The following is a 23,535-nucleotide window of genomic DNA, read 5'->3' on the forward strand; positions in this document are numbered from 1 at the left end:
GTCCGTTTACACTCTGACCTTCATGGCAGAATGAAGCATGAGGCGTTTTTAAGGCAAGACTTACCGGTGAATCGGGTGAAAAACGTGAATAAATGTGACCAAATTGATGAATCACTGTACATTAGGAAAATTCTTAAATTTTGCAGGTTTTCTGAAATGTTACGGGTCTGTTTAAATATGCAAAAGAAACCTTTTTAATTAAATATGCACTAATTTGCATACATTTACAGAATTGCAATCTGATAAATTGGATGAAGACAGATTCAAAATTCTTAAAAAAAAAAAAAAAGTTACCATGTTTTTTAGGAATAAAATGTTGTATAAATCAGGTTGAATGATATCTGAACAAACCCTTCAGTAAAAACCTTCAGAATATAGATAGGAATAAAACTGTAAGTTTTGGTGTATAAGTTTTACTGAAGTGGAGACAAAAATGATTTTGTGAAAACGGCCTTTAAAAATGTGTATTGTAATCAATAGACTCAAATAGATAAAGTGCAATAAAATAAACACTTTATGTGTACTAATACACTAAATGTGTATTTTGGATGGTTTCTTTCCCATACCAGTGCATGAAAATACAATGGTTTTGCCATTAAAATCATAAAAATATCATGATAATTAAAGGGTTAGTTCACCCAAAAATGAAAATTCTGTCAGTAATTACTCACCCTCATGTTGTTCCAACCGCGTAAGACCTTCGTTCATCTTCGGAACACAAATTAAGATATTTTTGATGATATCTGAGCCATGTCTCACTCCTCCATAGGCTGCAATTGTGTCCGAAACTTGCCGGCCCAGAAAAGTTATTAAAGAGATCGTTAATATAGTCCAAGTGACTCCAGTGGCTCAATCTTAAGTATATCAAGCGACGAGAATACTTTTTGTGCGCAAAAACAAACAAAAATAACGACTTTATTCCACTATTCATTTCCTTCTCTCTGGACCTCTAGTTGGTTCGCGTAGTGTTTTTGCGCAGCGCGTCCGTGTTACACGTCACCACGTAGGCTCACTATTGGCCGACGCTGGTCATGTGTGTGTTGCGTGATGACGTGCAACACAGACGCGCAGCGCAAAAACACTACGAGGCCCAGAGAGAAGGAAATGAAAAGTGGAATAAAGTCGTTATTTTTGTTTGTTTTTGCGCACAAAAAGTATTCTCGTCGCTTGATATACTTAAGATTGAGCCACTGGAGTCACTTGGACTATATTAACGATCTCTTTAATAACTTTTCTGGGCCAGCAAGTTTCGGACACAATAGCAGCCTATGGAGGATTCAGATATGGCTCAGATTTCATCAAAAATATCTTAATTTGTGTTCCGAAGATGAACGAAGGTCTTACGCGGTTGGAACAACATGAGGGTGAGTAATTACTGACAGAATTTTCATTTTTGGGTGAACTAACCCTTTAAAACTTGTTTTTATAATGACCAATTATCAATATCATGGCTGATATTTTAAATCTATATTCTTTCAGAAAAAAACAAAGGAAAACCCAATCAAGAGTCTTTCATGCTTCAAGACATAAACATTTTATTGTACAGTTGTAAAAACTAGTTTTAAACACAAAATGTCTGTATCCCTCCTTTAAATCTGTGATTTTTGGCCTGTCCAACCTCAGACGACTCAACTGCATCTGACCATTAAAATCACTGCCATCTTTGTGACGTAATCTGTTGAACTGATATTTGAAAAGAATTATTCTGCATATACCTTTTTTGTGTCCTTGTTTCGCTTATCAACCAAGTGTTTTTTGCTTGACATTTTATTTAAACGACAGAAATCAGGGTTACGAGGATACAGACCCCATGCAAACTGAAAACAGAAGAGCTTGTGTCATGTTTAGTTTGATATCCTGAGGTTCAGCACCTTTGGCTGATTATTTGTTGAAAAAGAAGCATTTTTGTATCCCATTTTGTACACTGAAAGTGCAATGTAACATGTTAAAGGGGCGATATGTGAGAATTTTTATGTATTAATTGCTTTTTAATGCCAATGTGTGAACAGTTTGAAAAGAAAAATATGAAAAATTGAGACCTTCCCCGGTGTCTTTGAAAGCCTGTAGATTGATTTTTATGTGAAGGACTTGGGATGTTTTCAGCGGGAAAATTAAACGGATGTGATGTTTACGCTCCCGAGAGCCTCTCCTCCAATCAATGACTCATGAAAACGAACGAATGCTTATACAATGTTCAGGATAACACCGAAAGAGCCGTTCTGTACTGTAATGTCAATGTGCCATACAAAGAAAAGGGATTCATTATAACTACAGTCTCACAGAGACAGACCTATAAAGTCTATAGTCTCAAATATACTATAATAAATAATCAAACCTCATCTGTCGTCATGATGCCGGGGAATCTCAGAGCTGCTGCAAACATCCACATACTTTCTGAACTGCTGTTTCTCATTTTTGTTGTGTGTTTATTATGTTATCGAGAGAAAAACTGCAGCACATATTCACATATTCATCTAAATCTCTCAGCAGTGGATGGCGTCGGGATGTTCATTTACAGCACATCGCTGCAAATGTATTTCCAAGAGAAGAACAAAAAAGACCTTTGCAGTGTATATATCGGGGCTTTGAATCACATTTGTTTCGAGTGCGAACAATAAGTTGCTGCTGCAGTTCACGTAATGACCACTGGTGTCGCTAATAACAAGGGTTTCTGAATTCTACATATAGCCCCGTTAATCATGTACTAAGAAGCAGGTTCATGCATAAAGAAAGAAAGGTTGCAGAGGAAGAAGTCCATCAGCGAAAGTAAGTAGACCTAAATGAAAAGAACAGGCTGAAGAATCATCACACTTGTGGACTCCTACAAACGTCCTTCTGCTGAATGTGTTCTTTCATCAGTGTCTCTGTTTTCCACACAAACTTCTGTTTCTACAGGGGAAAAACAAGGAACCCCGAGAAGGTGGAGTATTTCCATCCGCCCATCAGGTTTCCTCTCTCCAGTTTGAGCGAGGCTTTATCTCCTCTCTCCATGGTCACCAGACCAGCGTTGGTCGCCGCCTCGCGCGTCACGTCCTGATCGCCGGCGAACGCAGAGAACACCGGCCAGCCGTTCAACACCAGACTCACCTGGGCGGACAGGTAGACAGTAAGGACAATCGCTAGGACACATTCCTCAATATGATCACTTCTTCAAAACTTCACACAGTGATCACAACATCAGTCTATGTGAGGTAAACTATGGATCATTTATCATTGCTTTGACACAAAATACGTTGAATGATGACTTTTTTCAAATTACATCAAGTCAAGTTTAATAATTGAATTTCATACTGATCTTTACTGAGACTTAATGATCAGTTTATCATTTCTAAATGAAATATAGCATTATTTACAAACCAGTTGTTTAGAAGTTGTCAGTGGTTCATAAAATCACTTAGAAAGTGTAAGTAAATGATTAATAAACTGTTTAAATGTACATTCATACATCTTATTATTCAGACATATAGTAATAGTTACTTAGTGTGTTAATAAATGCTTTATTAACATGTATTTCTACTGTAATTCAGGGTTAATTTGTTAGTTATAAAGCATTTAGTAGTGGTCGGTTAACTATGTTTGTGAGCTCATCTAAAGTGAGGGCTAGTTATGCCTTGTAGAGCGTTTATAAAGGAGATTTAAAGGCTGTTAATATTTCCATGTTCTGTATCGCTGTGTTGTGTTTGTTTCCTTTTTTTGTTTAGAAGAATCAATGAGCCTTTAAATCTCCTTTATAAATGCTTTACAAGGCATAACTAGTCCTCACTTTAGATGAGCTCACAAACATAGTGAACTGACCACTACTAAATGCTTTATAACTCCCTGAATCTACTACATTTACTTACACTTTCTAAGTGAACTTATGAATCAGTGACAGCACCTAAATAACTGGTTATGTTATTAAAATAAATTATGAAAATACAATTATTAAACACATTATAGATATGCTTATAAATCAAGATTAAAGCATTTATAGCCGTATTTATAAACTGCTTATTAATGCTTTATAAATGATGAATGAACTGTTTACTACTGCTTAACTAATGATTAATAGTGTGCCGTTATTATAAAGTGTTACCCAGAATGCTCCTAAGTTTTTGCAATGAAATTAAGACATTTAAAATGATGCCAAACATGAAAAGGAAAAACAATAGATTCAGAAGATACATCATATGTGATATATAGATATTCTCAGTGATCTTTTGGTGACTTGAGGATGGAGAGGGGGATGCAGAGATAAGGAAGGAGAAAAGTTTGGATAAGACAATGTCCTGTGCTCTTTCTTTGCGATCTTCTGTCCGGGGTGCGTTTTATGGCTTTATTGCAGGGTGAGTTTTATCTCAGCTTTTGTCTTAGCAGGAAAATCTATTCTTACAGTATGATTATAACCGTCTTGCATAGTGTCTTTTGTATTGTATTCTATTTTATGCATGCTTTATGATAGAAACACTAGTTAATGTAACCTTATCTATACCATGCTTTCTATCAAAATAATCATCATTTAATACCCCAAACATTGTAGTTGCTTCATTGACCATGACAGTCAAACTAACATCATAATTTCATAATTTCTTTGTTCAGTGTGGAAGAAATTGACTGCAACTTCAACACCATCGACTCACTAAACCATCAAGACTTTCTCCTGAGACTTCATCCGGACACTCGTTCAATGTCTTAGGCATTGCAAGTCTTGTACATTGTGTGTTTGTTTAGATTAGTTGTGTGCGTGATTCAGTTAAATAAAATTTTGTGTTTGCTGGACGAACGGATTAATTGTTTGTAATATTAATACAGGCACATCTAGTTAATTCGATTATCTGATCCAAATATTTATAATTAATTATAACGAGTTATAATTGATAGTTTTAGTGCATTTTGAATGTGAAGCTGAAAGTTGGTTATGAGAAATGTATGAAGAGTTTTGAATTGTATTGTGTGGAAAGCGCTAAAAAATAACATGACTAGAAAAGGACATAAAACTGAAGTTTCTCATGAAATTCTTCACGAGTGACGTGAAATGTTAAATGTCGAATGATTCACCTGTATAGTTTGTCTGTTGTAGACTTTGACCACATTGAAACTAAAGCTGTACACTCCTTTTCTCGGAGCCAGGAAAACGCTCCGTGCCGGATCGAAATGACTCCCGACGTTCACCAGAACCTTCGACGGGACACAAAAACACACGTGTTGCTTCATGCACTGCTGATAAAACGGCTAAAGCATCAATCTCATATTCATTACACCTGGTCGAAGTATACAGTGGCTTTTTCAAATGCACGTTATATGTGACTCCAACTCTCAGTGTGACAAGCTGCCAATGACAAGCTACGCATTACAAATAATCACAGCCTTTGCGATTTCAAAATCGCGATAAGCCGAATCGGTTTTAGTGCAATTACATGGAAATTGCGATTAATCATGCAGCCCTAGTATTAACTTAGTATCAAAGTACGAGTAATTTTTACATCCCTAGTAACTACAGTTAAAAAATACAATAACTACAGTACCGAACTACCAGTAATTTTTACATCCCTAGTAACTACAGTTAAAAAATACAATAACTACTAACTAATGGTTTACTATCTTTAGTATTGACTTAGTACCGAACTACCACTAATGTTTAAATCCCTAGTAACTACAGTTAAAAAATACAATAACTACTAACTAATGGTTTACTATCTTTAGTATTGACTCAGTACCGAACTACCAGTAATTTTTACATCCCTAGTAACTACAGTTAAAAAATACAATAACTACTAACTAATGGTTTACTATCTTTAGTATTGACTTAGTACCGAACTACCACTAATGTTTAAATCCCTAGTAACTACAGTTAAAAAATACAATAACTACTAACTAATGGTTTACTATCTTTAGTATTGACTTAGTACCGAACTACCAGTCATTTTTACATCCCTTGTAACTACAGTTAAAAAATACAATAACTACTAACTAATGGTTTACTATCTTTAATATTGACTTAGTACCGAACTACCAGTCATTTTTACATCCCTAGTAACTACAGTTAAAAAAATACAATAACTACTAAATAATGGTTTACTATCTTTAGTATTGACTTAGTACCGAACTACCAGTAATTTCTATTTCCCTAGTAACTACAGTTAAAAAAATACAATAACTACTAACTAATGGTTTACTATCTTTAGAATTGACTTAGTACCGAACTACCAGTCATTTTTACATCCCTAGTAACTACAGTTAAAAAATACAATAACTACTAAATAATGGTTTACTATCTTTAGTATTGACTTAGTACCGAACTACCAGTAATTTTTACATCCCTAGTAACTACAGTTAAAAAATACATTAACTACTAAATAATGGTTTACTATCTTTAGTATTGACTTAGTACCGAACTACCAGTCATTTTTACATCCCTAGTAACTACAGTTAAAAAATACAATAACTACTAAATAATGGTTTACTATCTTTAGTATTGACTTAGTACCGAACTACCAGTAATTTTTACATCCCTAGTAACTACAGTTAAAAAAATACAATAACTACTAATGGTTTACTATCTTTAGAATTGACTTAGTACCGAACTACCAGTCATTTTTACATCCCTAGTAACTACAGTTAAAAAAATACAATAACTATTAACTAATGGTTTACTATCTTTAGAATTGCCTTAGTACCGAACTACCAGTCATTTTTACATCCCTAGTAACTACAGTTAAAAAATACAATAACTACTAAATAATGGTTTACTATCTTTAGTATTGACTTAGTACCGAACTACCAGTAATGTTTAAATCCCTAGTAACTACAGTTAAAAAAATACAATAACTACTAACTAATGGTTTACTATCTTTAGTATTGACTTAGTACCGAACTACCAGTCATTTTTACATCCCTAGTAACTACAGTTAAAAAAATACAATAACTACTAACTAATGGTTTACTATCTTTAGTATTGACTCAGTACCGAACTACCAGTAATTTTTACATCCCTAGTAACTACAGTTAAAAAAATACAATAACTACTAAATAATGGTTTACTATCTTTAGTATTGACTTAGTACCGAACTACCAGTAATTTTTACATCCTTAGTAACTACAGTTAAAAAAATACAATAACTACTAACTAATGGTTTACTATCTTTAGTATTGACTCAGTACCGAACTACCAGTAATTTTTACATCCCTAGTAACTACAGTTAAAAAAATACAATAACTACTAAATAATGGTTTACTATCTTTAGTATTGACTTAGTACCGAACTACCAGTAATGTTTAAATCCATAATAACTACAGTTAAAAAAATACAATAACTACTAACTAATGGTTTACTATCTTTAGTATTGACTTAGTACCGAACTACCAGTCATTTTTACATCCCTAGTAACTACAGTTAAAAAAATACAATAACTACAAACTAATGGTTTACTATCTTTAGTATTGACTCAGTACCGAACTACCAGTAATTTTTACATCCCTAGTAACTACAGTTAAAAAAATACAATAACTACTAACTAATGGTTTACTATCTTTAGTATTGACTTAGTACCGAACTACCAGTAATTTTTACATCCCTAGTAACTACAGTTAAAAAATACAATAACTACTAAATAATGGTTTACTATCTTTAGTATTGACAGTACCGAACTACCAGTAATTTTTATATTCCTAGTAACTACAGTTAAAAAATACAATAACTTCTAACTAATGGTTTACTATCTTTAGTATTGACTTAGTACCGAACTACAAGTCATTCTCACATCCCTAGTAACTACAGTTAAAAAAATACAATAACTACTAAATAATGGTTTACTATCTTTAGTATTGACTCAGTACCGAACTACCAGTAATTTTTACATCCCTAGTAACTACAGTTAAAAAAATACAATAACTACTAAATAATGGTTTACTATCTTTAGTATTGACTTAGTACCGAACTACCAGTAATGTTTAAATCCATAGTAACTACAGTTAAAAAAATACAATAACTACTAAATAATGGTTTACTATCTTTAGTATTGACTTAGTACCGAACTACCAGTAATTTTTACATCCCTTGTAACTACAGTTAAAAAAATACAATAACTACTAAATAATGGTTTACTATCTTTAGTATTGACTTAGTACCGAACTACCAGTAATTTTTACATCCCTAGTAACTACAGTTAAAAAAATACAATAACTACTAAATAATGGTTTACTATCTTTAGTATTGACTTAGTACCGAACTACCAGTAATGTTTAAATCCATAGTAACTACAGTTAAAAAAATACAATAACTACTAAATAATGGTTTACTATCTTTAGTATTGACTTAGTACCGAACTACCAGTAATTTTTACATCCCTTGTAACTACAGTTAAATACACTGCTGATAAAACGGCTAAAGCATCAATCACAGACTCTACCTGGTCGAAGTAAATAGTCATGGTGCGGTTGCTCATCTCCGAGGGCTCGTGGTTGTTGTTCCTGACGGCTGAGAATGCGACCCGTCCGCTTCCCGAACGCACTGACATTCCCAGAGCGTTCCCGGCCGGCTCTGTGGTCGGAGTGGAGTCACACACCACTAAACACTTTCCCTCCAGCACGATGGGCTCGGTGTCGTTCTGGCCCCGGACCCTGAAGCCCGTCACACACAGGAGCCCAGCGAGCAGTGAGACCCGCGAGACAACCATCCTGGAGGATTCAGATACACTCCAGTGTTTCAATATGATGAGGTGTGTTTCACCTTCGCCTGTGTCGGCCCAAAACTAATGCTAATCTAATCTCGACTCTAATGAACCCGAGTCCAGAGATCAGCGCAGAGCGGGTCTGATTGTGTGCGGTTACTCGAGATATTGGATTATTTCGCACTTCAGCGTTTCTGTGTGTTGTGAGATATACTGCATATGTGACTGTATCACCACAACACACACACACACACACACACACACACACACACACACACACACACACACACACACACACACACTCGCCATCTGGACAAAACGTCCCTCTTGAGGAGACCATATGCCTTCCCATCAGGCTTCCCAACATTCCTACACACACACTTATTATTTTTCAGTTTTAGTTACACACACACACACACACACACACACTAACTACACGTGATATTTTTAGTGTCACGTGGGAAGGTTTAACTTTTAAAGTTGACAAATAGTCAAACTGATGGATTAATATCATGGATAGTCAAAAGGATTTAATGTGCCATACATTGTCCATATACTCAGCCCTTTAAATCTCAATCTAACATCTGTCAGAGATTCAAGGCTTCTCGAGATCAGGTAATAGTATGAGGAGAACACGTTATTATTGTGATAGAAAGTGTGTGTAGCCCATGTCTTCTGTCGCTATTATTTAATGTGGCTTCATAAATGATGGAGTGCTTACAGTCCGCTGTTGATGTATGTTTTACAAATATCTCCAATAATAACCAACACCAGAAGCACAGAGCCATAGGATTGTTCTATATTTATTGTTTTGTATATATATATATATATATATATATATATATATATATATATATATATATATATATAATTCTGTGGTGGAAATAAGCTTCCATACACGAGTTACTCGTGTGTGAATATTGTTCTGGTCATTATGTGAGTAGTTCTTCAGTGCCAGTATTCTTCATGGATGAATCTGATGGCTGGAGGCTATAAATATAAGCTATTTATAGGTAAACTATGAGATATGATGATGGTTAAAAAAAAAATGTAAAAAAAAAACGAGATGGGAAGAAAAAAAATGTCATTGCTTTTGCGTTAACTTGCACATTTTTTTGAGTTCAAGGGGGTTTCTTAATATATTTTTTCTCATTCTTACCTTCGATAATCAGCACTAATGCGTAGACTATTGAGTAATTGTGAACCATCAAACCACTTACATTTGTGAATCAACATTGTGGCGTAATCTCACTTGTTATTGTAAATGCAAATGCATGTCTGAATCAGAGAACAAATGCAAAGGACTTATAAACTATGGGACATGATGATGGTAAAGATAAAATGAGATGGGAAGAAAAATTAAATGTCATTGCTTTTGCGTTCACTCGCAAAATGTTTGCGTTACTCTGAAACTTTGCATCAGCTCGCAAAACTTTAAAGTTCTTGGGGGTTTCTAAATATATTTTTCTCTTTCTTATTTTAGAACCTTCTTGTGTCATTTGTGTGATTTGTGTGTCATTTGTGTGAAGTTCACTAGTGCTTTTTGTTTCATGTTATTGTGAGAAAATCTGATGCAGTTTTTAATATCGTCCCAAAGGCCTTTATTTATTCTTCATGATGATTTTACATTTATTGGCTCATATTCAGGTGTACATATCTGTCTGCTAAATGAAGAAATACAAAATGAATAGATGTAAATGTATTTTTGACTAATAACTTGTAAAGTTGTAATTCATCTAGTTTAATTAAGATATCTGTAACTAAGAATGAAATGAAGCATTGGTTTGAGAAGTTTGACTTGAACATGACTTCAGCAAACTGGAGCACTGGCATTACTGGCATTACTGGCTTTCTTCTTGGTCTTTTCCTTCTGGAAGATTTTTCCGTTCGGTTGTTTCCTCCATGTAAGTGTGACGTCCTGATCGTTCAGCATCTGCTGTATCTAAACCACAAAAACAGGCTTTCATTAAACAAGTGTTTAATGAAATAAACACTTGTTTGGATAAAACAGACGCTTTGGATAAAAAGCGTCTGCTAAATGACTAAATGTAAGTGTGACGTATTTTTCCTCAAAATTATCATCTCATACTTTACAAATCTTGCTGAAAGTGCAGAAACTAGCGAAGCTCAAAACATACATAATATTTTGTCATTGCACGAAGGACTGACCAACTCATTGAACAAATGCTTACAAATCTGAACACATTCATCACCAAAAACAAATGTCGCAATAAATAATACATGTGTGATGATTCTCATTAGACGCTCATTACTGTCATACATGTATGGAAATCATCAAGCCAGCACAGAATTATAATATATTACTGGAGCTCTTCGCGTGTCGGTCAAAAATTACCAAGATTTATTTGTTTATTTATTTTTGTCAATGAAATGAATGTACTATATTTTAGTTCGATGAAGTTAAATTTGAAGTTATTATTTTGTATTTTTAGGGGATTTTATGGTATTAAATTATATTTACGCTGTATTTATAATCCATTTATTCAGTTTTTGAGCATATAGACCTGAAAATTACATTTACAACTTAAACTGTGGTAAATCTTGAATGCTTTAGAGCGACAGACTGAAGTTTGATCTCTTTTCAAAGACGACACTCGGTAGATTATTGCTGAAGTGACAAAAGTTGTAAAAAGTAAACTTAAAAATAATAATACGTTTATTAAAAATACTATTTAAAATTTTTATATGAAATTTATATTTTTAAAAACATGTTTTACTCTAAAACTGTGAGAAAATCAAAGCTATAAATCTAAACAAGTTTGATATATCCAAAAATGAGCTTTCAGTCAGAGTTTGTTCGGCTGCACTTCCAAACGCTTCCACTATTCTACATTTCTGACCGTGAGGAGCACAAGTGTACGGAAGAGGATTAGGGCCAAGCAATAATAAAAAATAAAACCATCTCGAGATTAAAGACATTATAATGCGAAATTAAACTCGTTAAATTTCGAGAGAAAAAAAGTCTAAATACAATCTTGAGAATAAACTCATTAAATTTCAAGAATAAAGTCGTTGTGTTTCGAGAAAAAAACTTGTTAAATTTAGAAAAAAAAGCCGAAATACAATCTTAAGAATAAACTCATTAAATTTGAGAAAAAAAGTCGTTAAATTTCGAGAGAAAAAGTCGAAATACAATCTTGAGAATAAACTCATTAAATTTCGAGAATAAAGTCGTTGTGTTTCGAGAAAAAAACTCATTGAATAATCTTGAGAATAAACTCATTAAATGTCGAGAATAAAGTCGTTGTGTTTCGAGAAAAAAACTTGTTAAATTTCGAGAAAAAAAAAACTCGAAATACAATCTTGAGAATAAACTCATTAAATTTCGAGAATAAAGTCATTGTGTTTCGAGAAAAAAGGTCGAAATAATCTTGAGAATAAACTCATTAAATTTCGAGAATAAAGTCATTGTGTTTCGAGAAAAAAGGTCGAAATAATCTTGAGAATAAACTCATTAAATGTCGAGAATAAAGTCGTTGTGTTTCGAGAAAAAAAGTCGAAATGAAATGTAGAGAATAACGCATTCGATCAGTGTTCATTGCATGATAGCAGAGTTGGATCACTTAGTCAAGCTATATTTTAGACTTTCTTTTAGAAACAAAGAAATACTATCAACTTTAGCTAATTATGACAGAATAATAATTAGCATACGAACTTTAAAGAGAATTTGCAAGCGGCTAGGTCTTTTTAGAAGAAAAAATCAGTCCAATTTGCGCGATGTACTCGCTTTTGTCCAACATGAAATGACAACCAGTGGACAAATGCAAGGTTATCGTTGGCTTCACCTACGCGCGATTCGTCGAGGTTTCCCAGGATACCATAAGACGCTTTATTAAACTTGTCGATCCTCAAGGTGTGGAATTTCGACGAAGTTTAATCTCGCATTATAATGACTTTTTTCTCGAGATGGTGTTATTTTTTATTATTGCTTGGCCCTAATCCTCTTCCGTACAAGTGTGACTGTTTTTTTCGGGACCATTTAAACCTTTTCGAGTCATGGCCATGATTTTGTGTGTGTGTGTGTGTGTGTTCACACAGCAAGTGCCAAAACCTTTACCAAGTTTCGTACCATTCCAATGAAGAAGAGAAAAAGAAGAAGAAACGTCAGAAATGAGTGAAGAGCCCCAGAGGGTTAATCTGAGTCTGTTGCGTGTTATAAAACCCACCTTGTTTAAGACGAGTGCACTCAGTGTAGCGTCGTCCGCATTCTCACTGGCTTTGACCTGCACTCGGATCACCTGCTGCTTTCTCTTCACTGCAGGACAACACACGTATCATATCAGGCATCCCCAAATTATAAATAAATTTAAAATTGTTATGATTTAATTAATTATTAGCTTTTCACAGTTCTCTCATGAACCGCCAGTTTGGGAAACCCTTATTAAATGAACAGTCTATGGGGCGCGTTTGTAAAGCGGCTCACGCTGAAAATAAGAGCAACATTTTGTCACATTTAGCTTCAAACAATGTTTAAAAAACTGGTATGAATTTTTGACGGTCACTTTTTACCACATTTACAACAATATTTATCAACTTAGAGATATTTTAAATAGTTAAATCTAAATATTAAATGTTACACCTAAATGTTAAATATTAAATGCTAAATATAAATCTAAATGTTAAATCTAAATCTAAATGTTAAATCTAAATGTTAAATCTAAATCTAAATGTTAAATCTAAATATTAAAGCTAAATCTAAATGTTAAATCTAACTGTTAAATCTAAATCTAAATGTTAAATCTAAATCTGAATGTTAAATATAAATATTAAATCTAAATGTTAAATCTAAATCTAAATGTTAAATCTAAATATTAAAGCTAAATCTAAATGTTAAATCTAACTGTTAAATCTAAATCTAAATGTTAAATATAAATCTGAATGTTAAATATAAATATTAAATCTAAATGTTAAATCTAAATCTAAATGTTAAATCTAAATGTTAAATCTAAATCTAAATGTTAAATCTAAATCTAAATGTTAAATCTAAATCTAAATGTTGAATCTAAATGTTTCGGGTGAAACTAAATATTTAACTAATATGCAAATTCAAAATGCCGGTAAGCGGAAGTGCCAAAATAAAAGCTTGAGGTGGTCAGTGTGTGTTTATAGCATGGTTTATAGTGTCAAATAACGAATAAAAACCATCTCATAATAATAACTATAATATAACGATAATAACTTCCTAAAATAATAAACACGTTTGGAGAAACTGTAGAGTATCGTGATGAGAGTAATGACATGACATTCAGTCAAAGTGAGCCCCCTAGTGGCTGGCTATTATGGCTACAGGTCATAAGTCCCGCACTTTTCATAAAAGTGACACTAGCCTACTCTTCAAATACAGTTTCTCCAAACGTGTTTATTATTTTAGGTAGTTATTATAACGATAATCCATGTCCAAGAGTCCATTTCCTCGGATGAAATGTTTTTTTATTTGTTATTTGACACTATAAACCATGCTATAAACACACACTGACCACCTCGAGCTTTTATTTTGGCACTTCCGCTTACCGGCATTTTGAATTTGCATATTAGTTAAATATTTAGTTTCACCCGAAACATTTAGATTTAGATTTAACATTTAGATTTAAATTCAACATTTAGATTTAGATTTAACATTTAGATTTAACATTTACATTTAGATTTAACATTTAACATTTAGATTTAACATTTAGATTTAGATTTAATATTTAGATTTAGCATTTAGATTTATATATATATTTAGCATTTAGATTTAACATTTAGATTTAGATTTATATTTAACATTTAGATTTATATTTAGCATTTAGATTTAACATTTAACATTTAGGTGTAACATTTAATATTTAGATTTAACTATTTAAAATATCTCTAAGTTGACAAATATTGTTGTAAATGTGGTAAAAAGTGACCGTCAAAAATTCGTACCAGTTTTTTAAACATTGTTTGAAGCTAAATGTGACAAAATGTTGCTGTTATTTTCAGCGTGAGTCGCTTTACAAACGGCGCCCCATGACAGTCATGTTCAGTTTTTGTCAGCAAACAACGAAAAGAAGGAAAGTAAAGGACTTACCAGTGCTGCAGTAGAAGTAATACAGTCCAGTGCAATAGTAATTGCTAATAGAAGTACTATAATAATATACACCGGCACAGTTTAGTCCCGTCCCGCTGAGTCTCTGAGCAGTGAGTTTGGTTGAATAAGTAAAGCCGGCCTGATCTGACCACTTCCACGAGTCCCGGTACAGTCCGATCCAGGGCTCGAACCCATTTATCAAGCTGACGATCTTACTGTTGTCCTCTAGACTCCTAACAGTGGCCAGGTCTGTGTGATGCTCTCTGCAATACGTCTGGGCGTCAAGCCACGTCTTTACAGTTTGGACGAAAACCAGTTTCTCTGTTGCATTGGTTCTTTCTGTGGAAAACAGAGTCGAGAGGCATGACAAGCTCATTTTTAAAATCATTTTCTCTAACGAGTGTGAGCCTCTTAAACCTTCCAAAATATGTTTCTAGAAATCAGTTTTTCAATTATATTTCCATAGTTTACATGGACCCAGCATGGATAAAATGAGAGTATAAAGGGATAGTTCAAAGGTGTAAATAAATGTTTTACAAGAAAACTGTTTTATTTATTCTACTTCAAAATGCCTGTGTTACTTGGCATTTCTTTGTAATTATTTGTGAAATTTACTAGCAATTTCTGAGTGAAAGTTGTAGATCTTACACCTAAATTTTTTTTGTGTACAAACCTGTATATTTTTTTTGTGTGTGTGTTTCACGAGAGACTTGGAATGACATGATGTCAGTAATTGACAAACAATTGTATTTTTGGGGGAACGATCCCTGTAATCTCCTATTTTGACTTTTATGTCTATTTTGAGAATTTTTAAAGTATAAAATTTAGGGATGCACCAATATGAAAGTTTTGGCCAACAACCGATAATTCTTTATATATGAAAGCCGATAACCGATATATTGGCCGATAAATCTAAATTAAATTTTTATATAATTTTTGAGAGCCTGATTACAAAAACAAGAGTTTTTAAATTATTATAAATAATTTAAACAATTATAAATTATTGGTTTAATAAGACTTTAATAATATTTAATAATAATATTTAATTAAATTAAATATTATTACATTAAATTGTATTGTATTGTTGCATTATATATTATATTATATTATATTATATTATATTATATTATATTATATTATAATTAATTATACATCATATGGGCTGATTTTATTATTATATTGTATACGATTCCGAGTAAATAAATAATGTATTGGCTTAAACTATAGCAGAATTAAATCTTTAATATGTCAATTAATCGTTTGCACAAAATTCATGATCCTGCCTAATTGTGATATAAATTTTTACTTATATTTTCCACCCCAATGCCATTATACTGTATTAATGTCTTCATGCATTCCGTATTCCTCATTTGAAAGTTGCTTTGGATAAAAGTGTCTGCTACATAAATAAATAGATGGATATGCAATAAATGCATAGACTAAAAATAATGAGCATCAATAAAGAGTGTTTCTCACCGTCACTACACACGAAATATCTAGTGAGATCGCAGCTGTAATCCTTCCAGTATCCAGGGTAATATATTGCGGCACACTCCTCTCCCGCAGCGGCGTTATCCGGCTGGCCAGAAAACCAGTACTGAAACACTACACTCTCGTCTTGATAAGACCAACGCCAGCTGTTGATGTCATTGTAGAGTCCAATCCAGGAATATGAAGAAAACTTTTCTTCATCCGAGACTTCTTGCAGAGTGGTCCAGTCTTCATTGCTCTGAACCGTGGCCAGGTCGATGTGGTTTTCCCTGCAGTAATTTTGAGCTTTTCCCCACGGCATCGCCTCTCGGATCAGAACATACTCGTGTGGATCACACAGAGTTAGTGAGAGGAATCCTGTCGACAGAATACACTCATTTCAAGCTTTTTAGATATTATTTTCTTAAAGGTTCCACTCAATGTATTTGTTTCTATTTGGCGGGATTTTTTTTATTTGAATTTTTTATCATTGTTGAACAAGTTCTTGTTGTCTTTGATTTTGGTGTTCGTTTAAGAAATTACAGCCACTGTAGAATTTCTTTTGTAAAGCAGTGCTAAAATATTTGAGATTGTTTAATAAGACATCTTGATTTTAAGGTGCTCCTATTATGCTTTCTGGATATATTCTCTTTCATACAGTGTGTAATAGAGCCGTTTGTGAATGTAAAAGCTCTGCAAAGATCAAAGATAAATGGAGTTCCCTTCAAGGGAACTTGCCCTGCGTCAAATTGAGGCTTAAGGAAGGCTTTGCGTGATGATGTTTTGAAGCACATGTAAAATCAGTCCAATGGTGTGGCGGAACGTCCGAGGCGGGTGACGTCATGAACCAGGAAACTATAAAGCCTGTCCAAAACAAAGCAGCGCTAGCTTCTGTGTCTTCACAAGCGCTCTGTGTATACGGTATCTGTCTATTTGGTGTTGTCTGTTACAATATATATATATATCATGCACCCCTGCCCGCGTTATTTAACGGGCAGGGACACGCATGTTATGTGCATTGTTTGTTTGGGTGAGGAGCATGCACGGTCAGCACTGTGAAGTGCTTCCATTGCGGACACTCCGATCCCACCTGGCGTTCTTTAGCGAGGACGCTCAGGCTCGCGGTCCCCAAGGCTCAGGTCCCACTACTGCCGAGGCACAGCGAAGGCTTCAGACTTGGGGCCTGTCAGCGGGGTTAGAGACGGGCCCAGCCTTATCTCTGCCTTCACCTGACAGATCCAGTGCCTTCTCTCGGGGTTTGGAAGAGGTTTGGAAGAGCTTGTTGAGGTTGTAACAAGAGCAGTCAAAAGATTACACATCGATTGGCTGGCAGATAAGCAGGATGTTCGCTCTAAAAGCAAACTGGACGAACATTTCCTGCCCTCTCGTTCACAACCTCAACGCCAGGGCCTTCCATTTTTCCCCGATCTCCACACCGAGGTGTCGAGATCGTGGGAGAAACCATTTTCATGTAGAGTCTACAGAACACAAACATATCACTATTCCTCTATATCGAATTATAAAGAGCACGGTTATGGGGAGATGCCAAAGGTGGAAGAGACGCTTGCGAGCTATCTCTCCCCTGAATCAGCATCTTCCCTTAAGGCCCCGGTATTACCCACCAAGCCCGTTAGAGTTACGTCAGCTTTGGTGGGTAAGGCTTATGCGTCAGCTGGTCAGGCTGCAGCGTGCCTTCACACTACTGTATGTTGTTGCTGCAGGCTTACCAAGCCAAACTGTTAGGAGACCTGGATGAAGGCGGGGGGTATTGGCCCAGACGCGGTTTGCGAACTGCGTCGGGCCACAGATTTGTCTCTCAGGGCCGCCAAGGTGACAGCTAAAACTATCGCAGCTCTGGTGGCCACTGAGAGACATCTCTGGTTGAATTTGAGCAATATTAAAGAGAAAGACAAGAATTTTTCTCTATTTCTCCTATTTCTCCCACTGGCCTCTTCGGCGATTCCGTTTACTCGGTCATCGAGAGGTTTCAGGAATCAGCCAAGCAAGCGGCTGCATTCCAGAAACTCCTGCCCTGCCGAACTCATGTCTCTAGGGCTGCTGAGCGGGAGCAGCCTCAAACATCTAAAGCCAGCTCCTCACACCGCACCACTCAAAAACAGAGCGTGGCTTCGCTCAACCGCAGCCTTCAAGGGGTAAGACGGATCTGCGGACCGTCATTATTTCCAAGAAGGCTGCGGGAAACGCCCGAGGGCGCAGGCCAAATGAAGGTAGTCCCCCCCGAAGCAGAGCGGTCAACACCACACTATATGGTGCCCGTCTCGCTTCGGTGCCCTCAGGGGACCGTTATGCTAACCCTGCCACCTTGTGTGCTTCAGGGCGCAGCGGTCTCCGGAGAGCACATATCTCAGAGGCCACCAGGAAACATAGTGGTCCTGGGATGTCCGTCCCCTCCGAGGAGGGTCCCAGAGCAGTCAGTTCAGTCGTTCCTCGTCGGTGCGTCGATACGGGGCGACGAATTGACCACTCAACAACAACTAAATCCAGAAACCAGTCTCGAGAGGCTGGTACCTCTAGTAGAATTTTTGGCAGCGTGGAAACTACTGCCAAATATTTCTCGTTGGGTCCTGCAGACCATAGGAAAGGGTTATCAAATACAGTTCGGGTCTCGCCCGCCCAGGTTTATGGGGGTCCTGTCCACTGTGGAGATTCAGATATGATAATGAGTTTGGTTTGGTTTCTGACCAATCAGAGCAGAGCAGCTCTCAGAGAGGCGGGGCTTAGAGAGACTGAATCTTTATCAAAGCGTTTCAGACACTGAGAGAAAAGAGCTGCGTGTGTTATGAGGAAATTAAAATAGCATAATAGGCGCACTTTAGAATATAGTTTGTCCAAGATTAAATAAGGAATTAATTTTACATTTTTTTATTTAAAGTGTAAAACAACAATTGCGGTGTGTTAATGTTCTCTGGTTAAGAAGTTCATCCACAATATTACTATTATTATAAACAATCATAACAAATAATTATTTAAAATAACAAACTATAAAACTTGCATTATACACTGTATTTTAACAGTGTTGTTCAATAATATTATATACTTATTTTTTTCCTTTTTTGGATACAGTCATTATTCCCAAATTGTTATAAATATATAACCCAGAGGAAGCCATAAATATATATATATATTAAATTAAGGCTTATTTTTTGTTGTTTATTTAAGTTTGTTTATTACTTGATTAACCTTCAGAATAATCGGCCGCTAGTGACGGCTCTTGTCTGGACAGCTTTTTGAATTTTGAGAAGTAATTTTTCCTTGGCTCTCTTTCGTAGATTCTTTCTTTAACTGTCCGTTGATAGTAGACAACCTGAATTATTATTGGCTTGATTACTTTGACATATGGACAAATCTCACAAAGATTCCTCTACAAAGATTTGTAGGATATTACACAGAACAGTTTGTCGTAATATCACTGAATGTAAAACGGCAAAAATATGTAAATCATTTGGTGTAATTTCTCGGTTTATTTTAATGTTTTGCATAATGTTTTTACCTGAAAGAGAAAGCAGAGGAAGACAAATTTGGTCCATCATCTTGCCAGAAGTTTTGCCACTGGAAAAAAATAAAAATACAAAAAGAGGTTAGGTTAAATTTAGGTTTTCTTAGGTTAAATGTATTTGTATGAGAAAAAGTGCATAATTTCATGTTTGATGGATGTGTTCTTTGCCGTGTAGCCAAATTATGAAAACTATAGTCTATAAATAATGCAGTAAAATGTCTATCTACAACAAGAACAGGTGATGCTCAGAAAAAAAGAGTTGATTAATAACAAAACATCCATAAAATCTGTTGATGGAATTGTCATTACAACATTATTAATCAGTGGAGAAAGTGTGAAGTTGCATCTGTAAAAGTAGAGTGTAATTACCAGTTCTCTTCTGAATTAAGTCTCGACGGATGAAGTTCAGGCCCACCGGTCCTGTAGTGATAGCGAGTTATCAGGATGTTTCTCAATCTTGTCCTCTTTAAATGGGTCAAGAAGGGAATTTAACTCTCAGATATGCAAAGTGCGCACTGAATCATTTTTTGAGGCTCCTCCTACAGGTGTCTTTTGGTAGACCGTCTTAGAAACACTAATTATCATATGAGTCATCATTATACTTTGAAGTAGATGTTACACATTTAAACTAGTTTAATGTACAAGAATATCAGTCACCATGCCTTCTGTATATTTAAATGTTCCATGATTTAGTTCCTGCAGAGTATCTATCTCAGATTGATTGATCTCAGATTGATTGATCTCAGATTGATTGATCTCAGACTGATCTCAGACTGATCTCAGATTGATCTCAGACTGATCTCAGATTGATTGATCTCAGACTGATCTCAGATTGATTGATCTCAGATTGATTGATCCCAGACTGATCTCAGATTGATTGATCTCAGACTGATCTCAGATTGATTGATCTCAGATTGATCTCAGATTGATTGATCTCAGATTGATTGATCTCAGATTGATCTCCAGTGGCAGATCAGACATAAATTTGCATCAAAACATTGAACAGGTGATAGTAGCCATGATTACATAACTAATATAACAACCAGAGCATTCTTATAATTTTGACATAAATAATTGATATGAAGAGATAAACAGATGAACTTGAATTGTTTTGGGTGGCTTGTGGTGCATGTAATCTTAATATATCTTTATTTTTCAGTTTAAATGTCCTTGTGGAGCATGTAAATGAAGGACAAAGTGATTCACAAGTCTATGCAAAACAAACAGTGTCACCTCAGAAAGATAGAAAGTACTTTATTCATCATTTACAGATGTTTCTGAAATTCATTCTCCTATAAAGTTCTACTTCTCAAATTAACTTGCAGTTATTGCATTGTTGTTTTTCACTAGTATGACATTGAGTTTGGAGATGCAAAGCATCAAAGATTTGCTCTTTGTTAGTTTTGAGGTCACCTGTATTTGTGTAAATGCAGTATGTGTTTGTGATTAGCAGAGTATATTTTCAGATCATGCAAAATTGAACGTCTTTTTTGACTCTTCTGCAGTTATTTACCTATGCAAATACAAGTAGGTGCATGCTGGGCGCTTCTCCTTGACATTAGTAATACAGACACAACAAAATAATAGAAGAAAAGACATTATAGGGATGCAGGATATATCGGCCACCATATCGGTATCGGCCGATATATGTTCATTTTTAATGTTATCGTTATTGGCCCGATAAGGAAATTTGGCAAATAAAATAAATGTAATAAATAATGTATTATTTCCTTCAGCAGAGACTTCAGATCATATTTCACGCAATTTAAAACCATCATGTTGAACAGTGCTGTTCAACATGATGGTTTTAAATTGCGTGAAATAGGATTGAAATCACTTCAAAAATGAAAATACAGTAAAGTGGTGCAAGTCTGTCATATCGGTTACATAAAATTATCATGAGAAAATTATAATTGTGTGATTGGGACATATTGAGACTTTTGTTTTTGTATTCAGGCTCTCAAAATTATTTACAAATTTGGATTTAGATTTATCGGCCAATAAATCTGTCACAGTTGTGTTCTGAGTCTTGTCTTCATTAGTCACATGTCTTCCTTTGTTCTGTTTTCCCGCCACTCATTTGTATCTATGGTTACTGTTATTATCAGTTCAGTTTTGTCACCTGTTTAATCATCATTGTCATATATTTCACCTGTGTTCTGTTAATCCGTTCAGTCCATCCGTTCAGTCTTTGTCCGATCTCCGTCGTATTAAGTGTGTGTGAACCTTCTGCCTGTCTTCGATGTACCTGTATGAATTAATTTGTTAGTAAAAGTTTGCATTGGAACTTTTGATTCTCCTTCGTCTTCTTCTGCCTGCACCACACCGTGACAGAAGATCGGACCGCCCAAAATGGACGATAGGGTCAGAATTATTGTCATGGCTCAGGAGAGTCAAAACTATTTTTCCTTTACAAAGTACTTTTGCTGCCTTGCCGTCACCAGCGCCCTCGATGACGAGAGCCTGAGTACCTTGTTCCGGATCAGGGCCACATTTAACTATCCCATCGACCTCCCAGACACCACCGGACTGGATTGGAGGGAGACCGTCATCTGGAGAGTGTCATGCCTCGATCCGGAACACAGCCAGACTCAAGGGTTCTTCACGTCATGCCTGCCCAACCTGAGCCCTCAGCCAAGATGGCCACCGCCTCGCCGCTTGAGCCCTCAGCCAAGATGGCCACCGCCTCACCGCCTGAGCCCTCAGCCAAGATGGCCGCCACCTCACCGCCTGAGCCCTCAGCCAAGATGGCTGCCACCGCCTTGCCGATTGAGCCCTCAGCCAAGATGGCCGCCGCCTCACCGCTTGAGCCCTCAGCCAAGATGGCCGCCACCTCACCGCCTGAGCCCTCAGCCAAGATGGCCACCGCCTCGCCGCTTTGAGCCCTCAGCCAAGATGGCCGCCGCCTCACCGCTTGAGCCCTCAGCCAAGATGGCTGCCACCTCACCGCTTGAGCCCTCAGCCAAGATGGCTGCCACCGCTTGAGCCCTCAGCCAGGATGGCCGCCACCATGCCGATACCTGTTCCTGATCCCCGTTCTGTTCCTGCCCCAAGGACTGTCCATGTTCCCAGACCTGTTCCTGTCCTTAGACCTGTTCCTCTCCCAAGGACTGTCCATATTCCCAGACCTGTTCCAGTCCCCGTTCCAGAGTCTTGTCCCACCAAAACCGCCCATCCAGAGTCTCGTCCTGCTGAGACCACCCATCCAGACTCTCGTCCCACCGAGACCGCCCTGTCCAGAGTCTTGTCCCACCGAGACCGCCCGTCCAGAGTCTTCTGTCCCTGAGCCTGTATCTGAATCTGTTCCTGAGCCCAAATCTGTTCCTGAGTCTGCTCCTGAATCTGTTCCCGAGCCTGAGTCTGTTCCTAAGCTGGAATCCGTTCCAGAACTTGAGCCTGAGCCGGTTCCTGAATTCCCACCCAGCCTCCCATCTACTACCTCTCAACCCTTCTTCCACCACTGCCTGTCAGCCCCTCAGCTCCTCATACCACCTTCGGAGAGGTGGGGTCGCCATGGGTCTGCCAGCCTGCAGCTCCAGCCTGGTCGGTGGATCCCCGGTCTCCGCCTCCAATCTCCGCAGCCAGGACTCTACCTCGGCCCTTTATTTTTATCATTTCCGTATACTTTATCAATGTTCGAATGTCCGAATATATAAACTTTTATCTCAGTACTTCTGTGATCATTTCATATTGTATATTTATACCTATACATTAGCCTAACTCTGGCTCTCTGGGTCAGCAGCAGATTTGAATGTTCCGCTGTGATTCTGTCAAAGGTTTTATAGATAGAATAGTTCACACATAAAATATAGCCTATTGTCTAACAC

General features: G+C 36.3%; 2 protein-coding genes across 2 annotated transcripts; both read right to left on the reverse strand.

The window, feature by feature from the left end:
- Positions 1-2,889: 2,889 nt before the first annotated feature.
- On the reverse strand, positions 2,890-8,654 carry LOC308705981 (cerebellin-1; the record flags this gene model as incomplete). Its single annotated transcript, XM_081391326.1, has 3 exons — positions 2,890-3,087; positions 5,038-5,157; positions 8,388-8,654. The coding sequence occupies 3 exons, from the start codon at positions 8,652-8,654 to the stop codon at positions 2,890-2,892; spliced, it is 585 nt and encodes a 194-aa protein (XP_081247452.1).
- A 1,804-nt stretch (positions 8,655-10,458) lies between these two features.
- On the reverse strand, positions 10,459-22,772 carry LOC308705989 (putative C-type lectin domain family 20 member A; the record flags this gene model as incomplete). Its single annotated transcript, XM_081391340.1, has 6 exons — positions 10,459-10,590; positions 12,836-12,924; positions 14,722-15,060; positions 16,198-16,569; positions 19,703-19,761; positions 22,729-22,772. 6 exons carry the CDS (start codon positions 22,770-22,772, stop codon positions 10,459-10,461), a joined length of 1,035 nt encoding a protein of 344 aa, XP_081247466.1.
- Positions 22,773-23,535: the final 763 nt, after the last annotated feature.

This window comes from Scardinius erythrophthalmus (genome assembly GCF_964197995.2).
Source record: "Scardinius erythrophthalmus genome assembly, chromosome: 2".
Lineage (NCBI taxonomy): Eukaryota > Metazoa > Chordata > Actinopteri > Cypriniformes > Leuciscidae > Scardinius > Scardinius erythrophthalmus.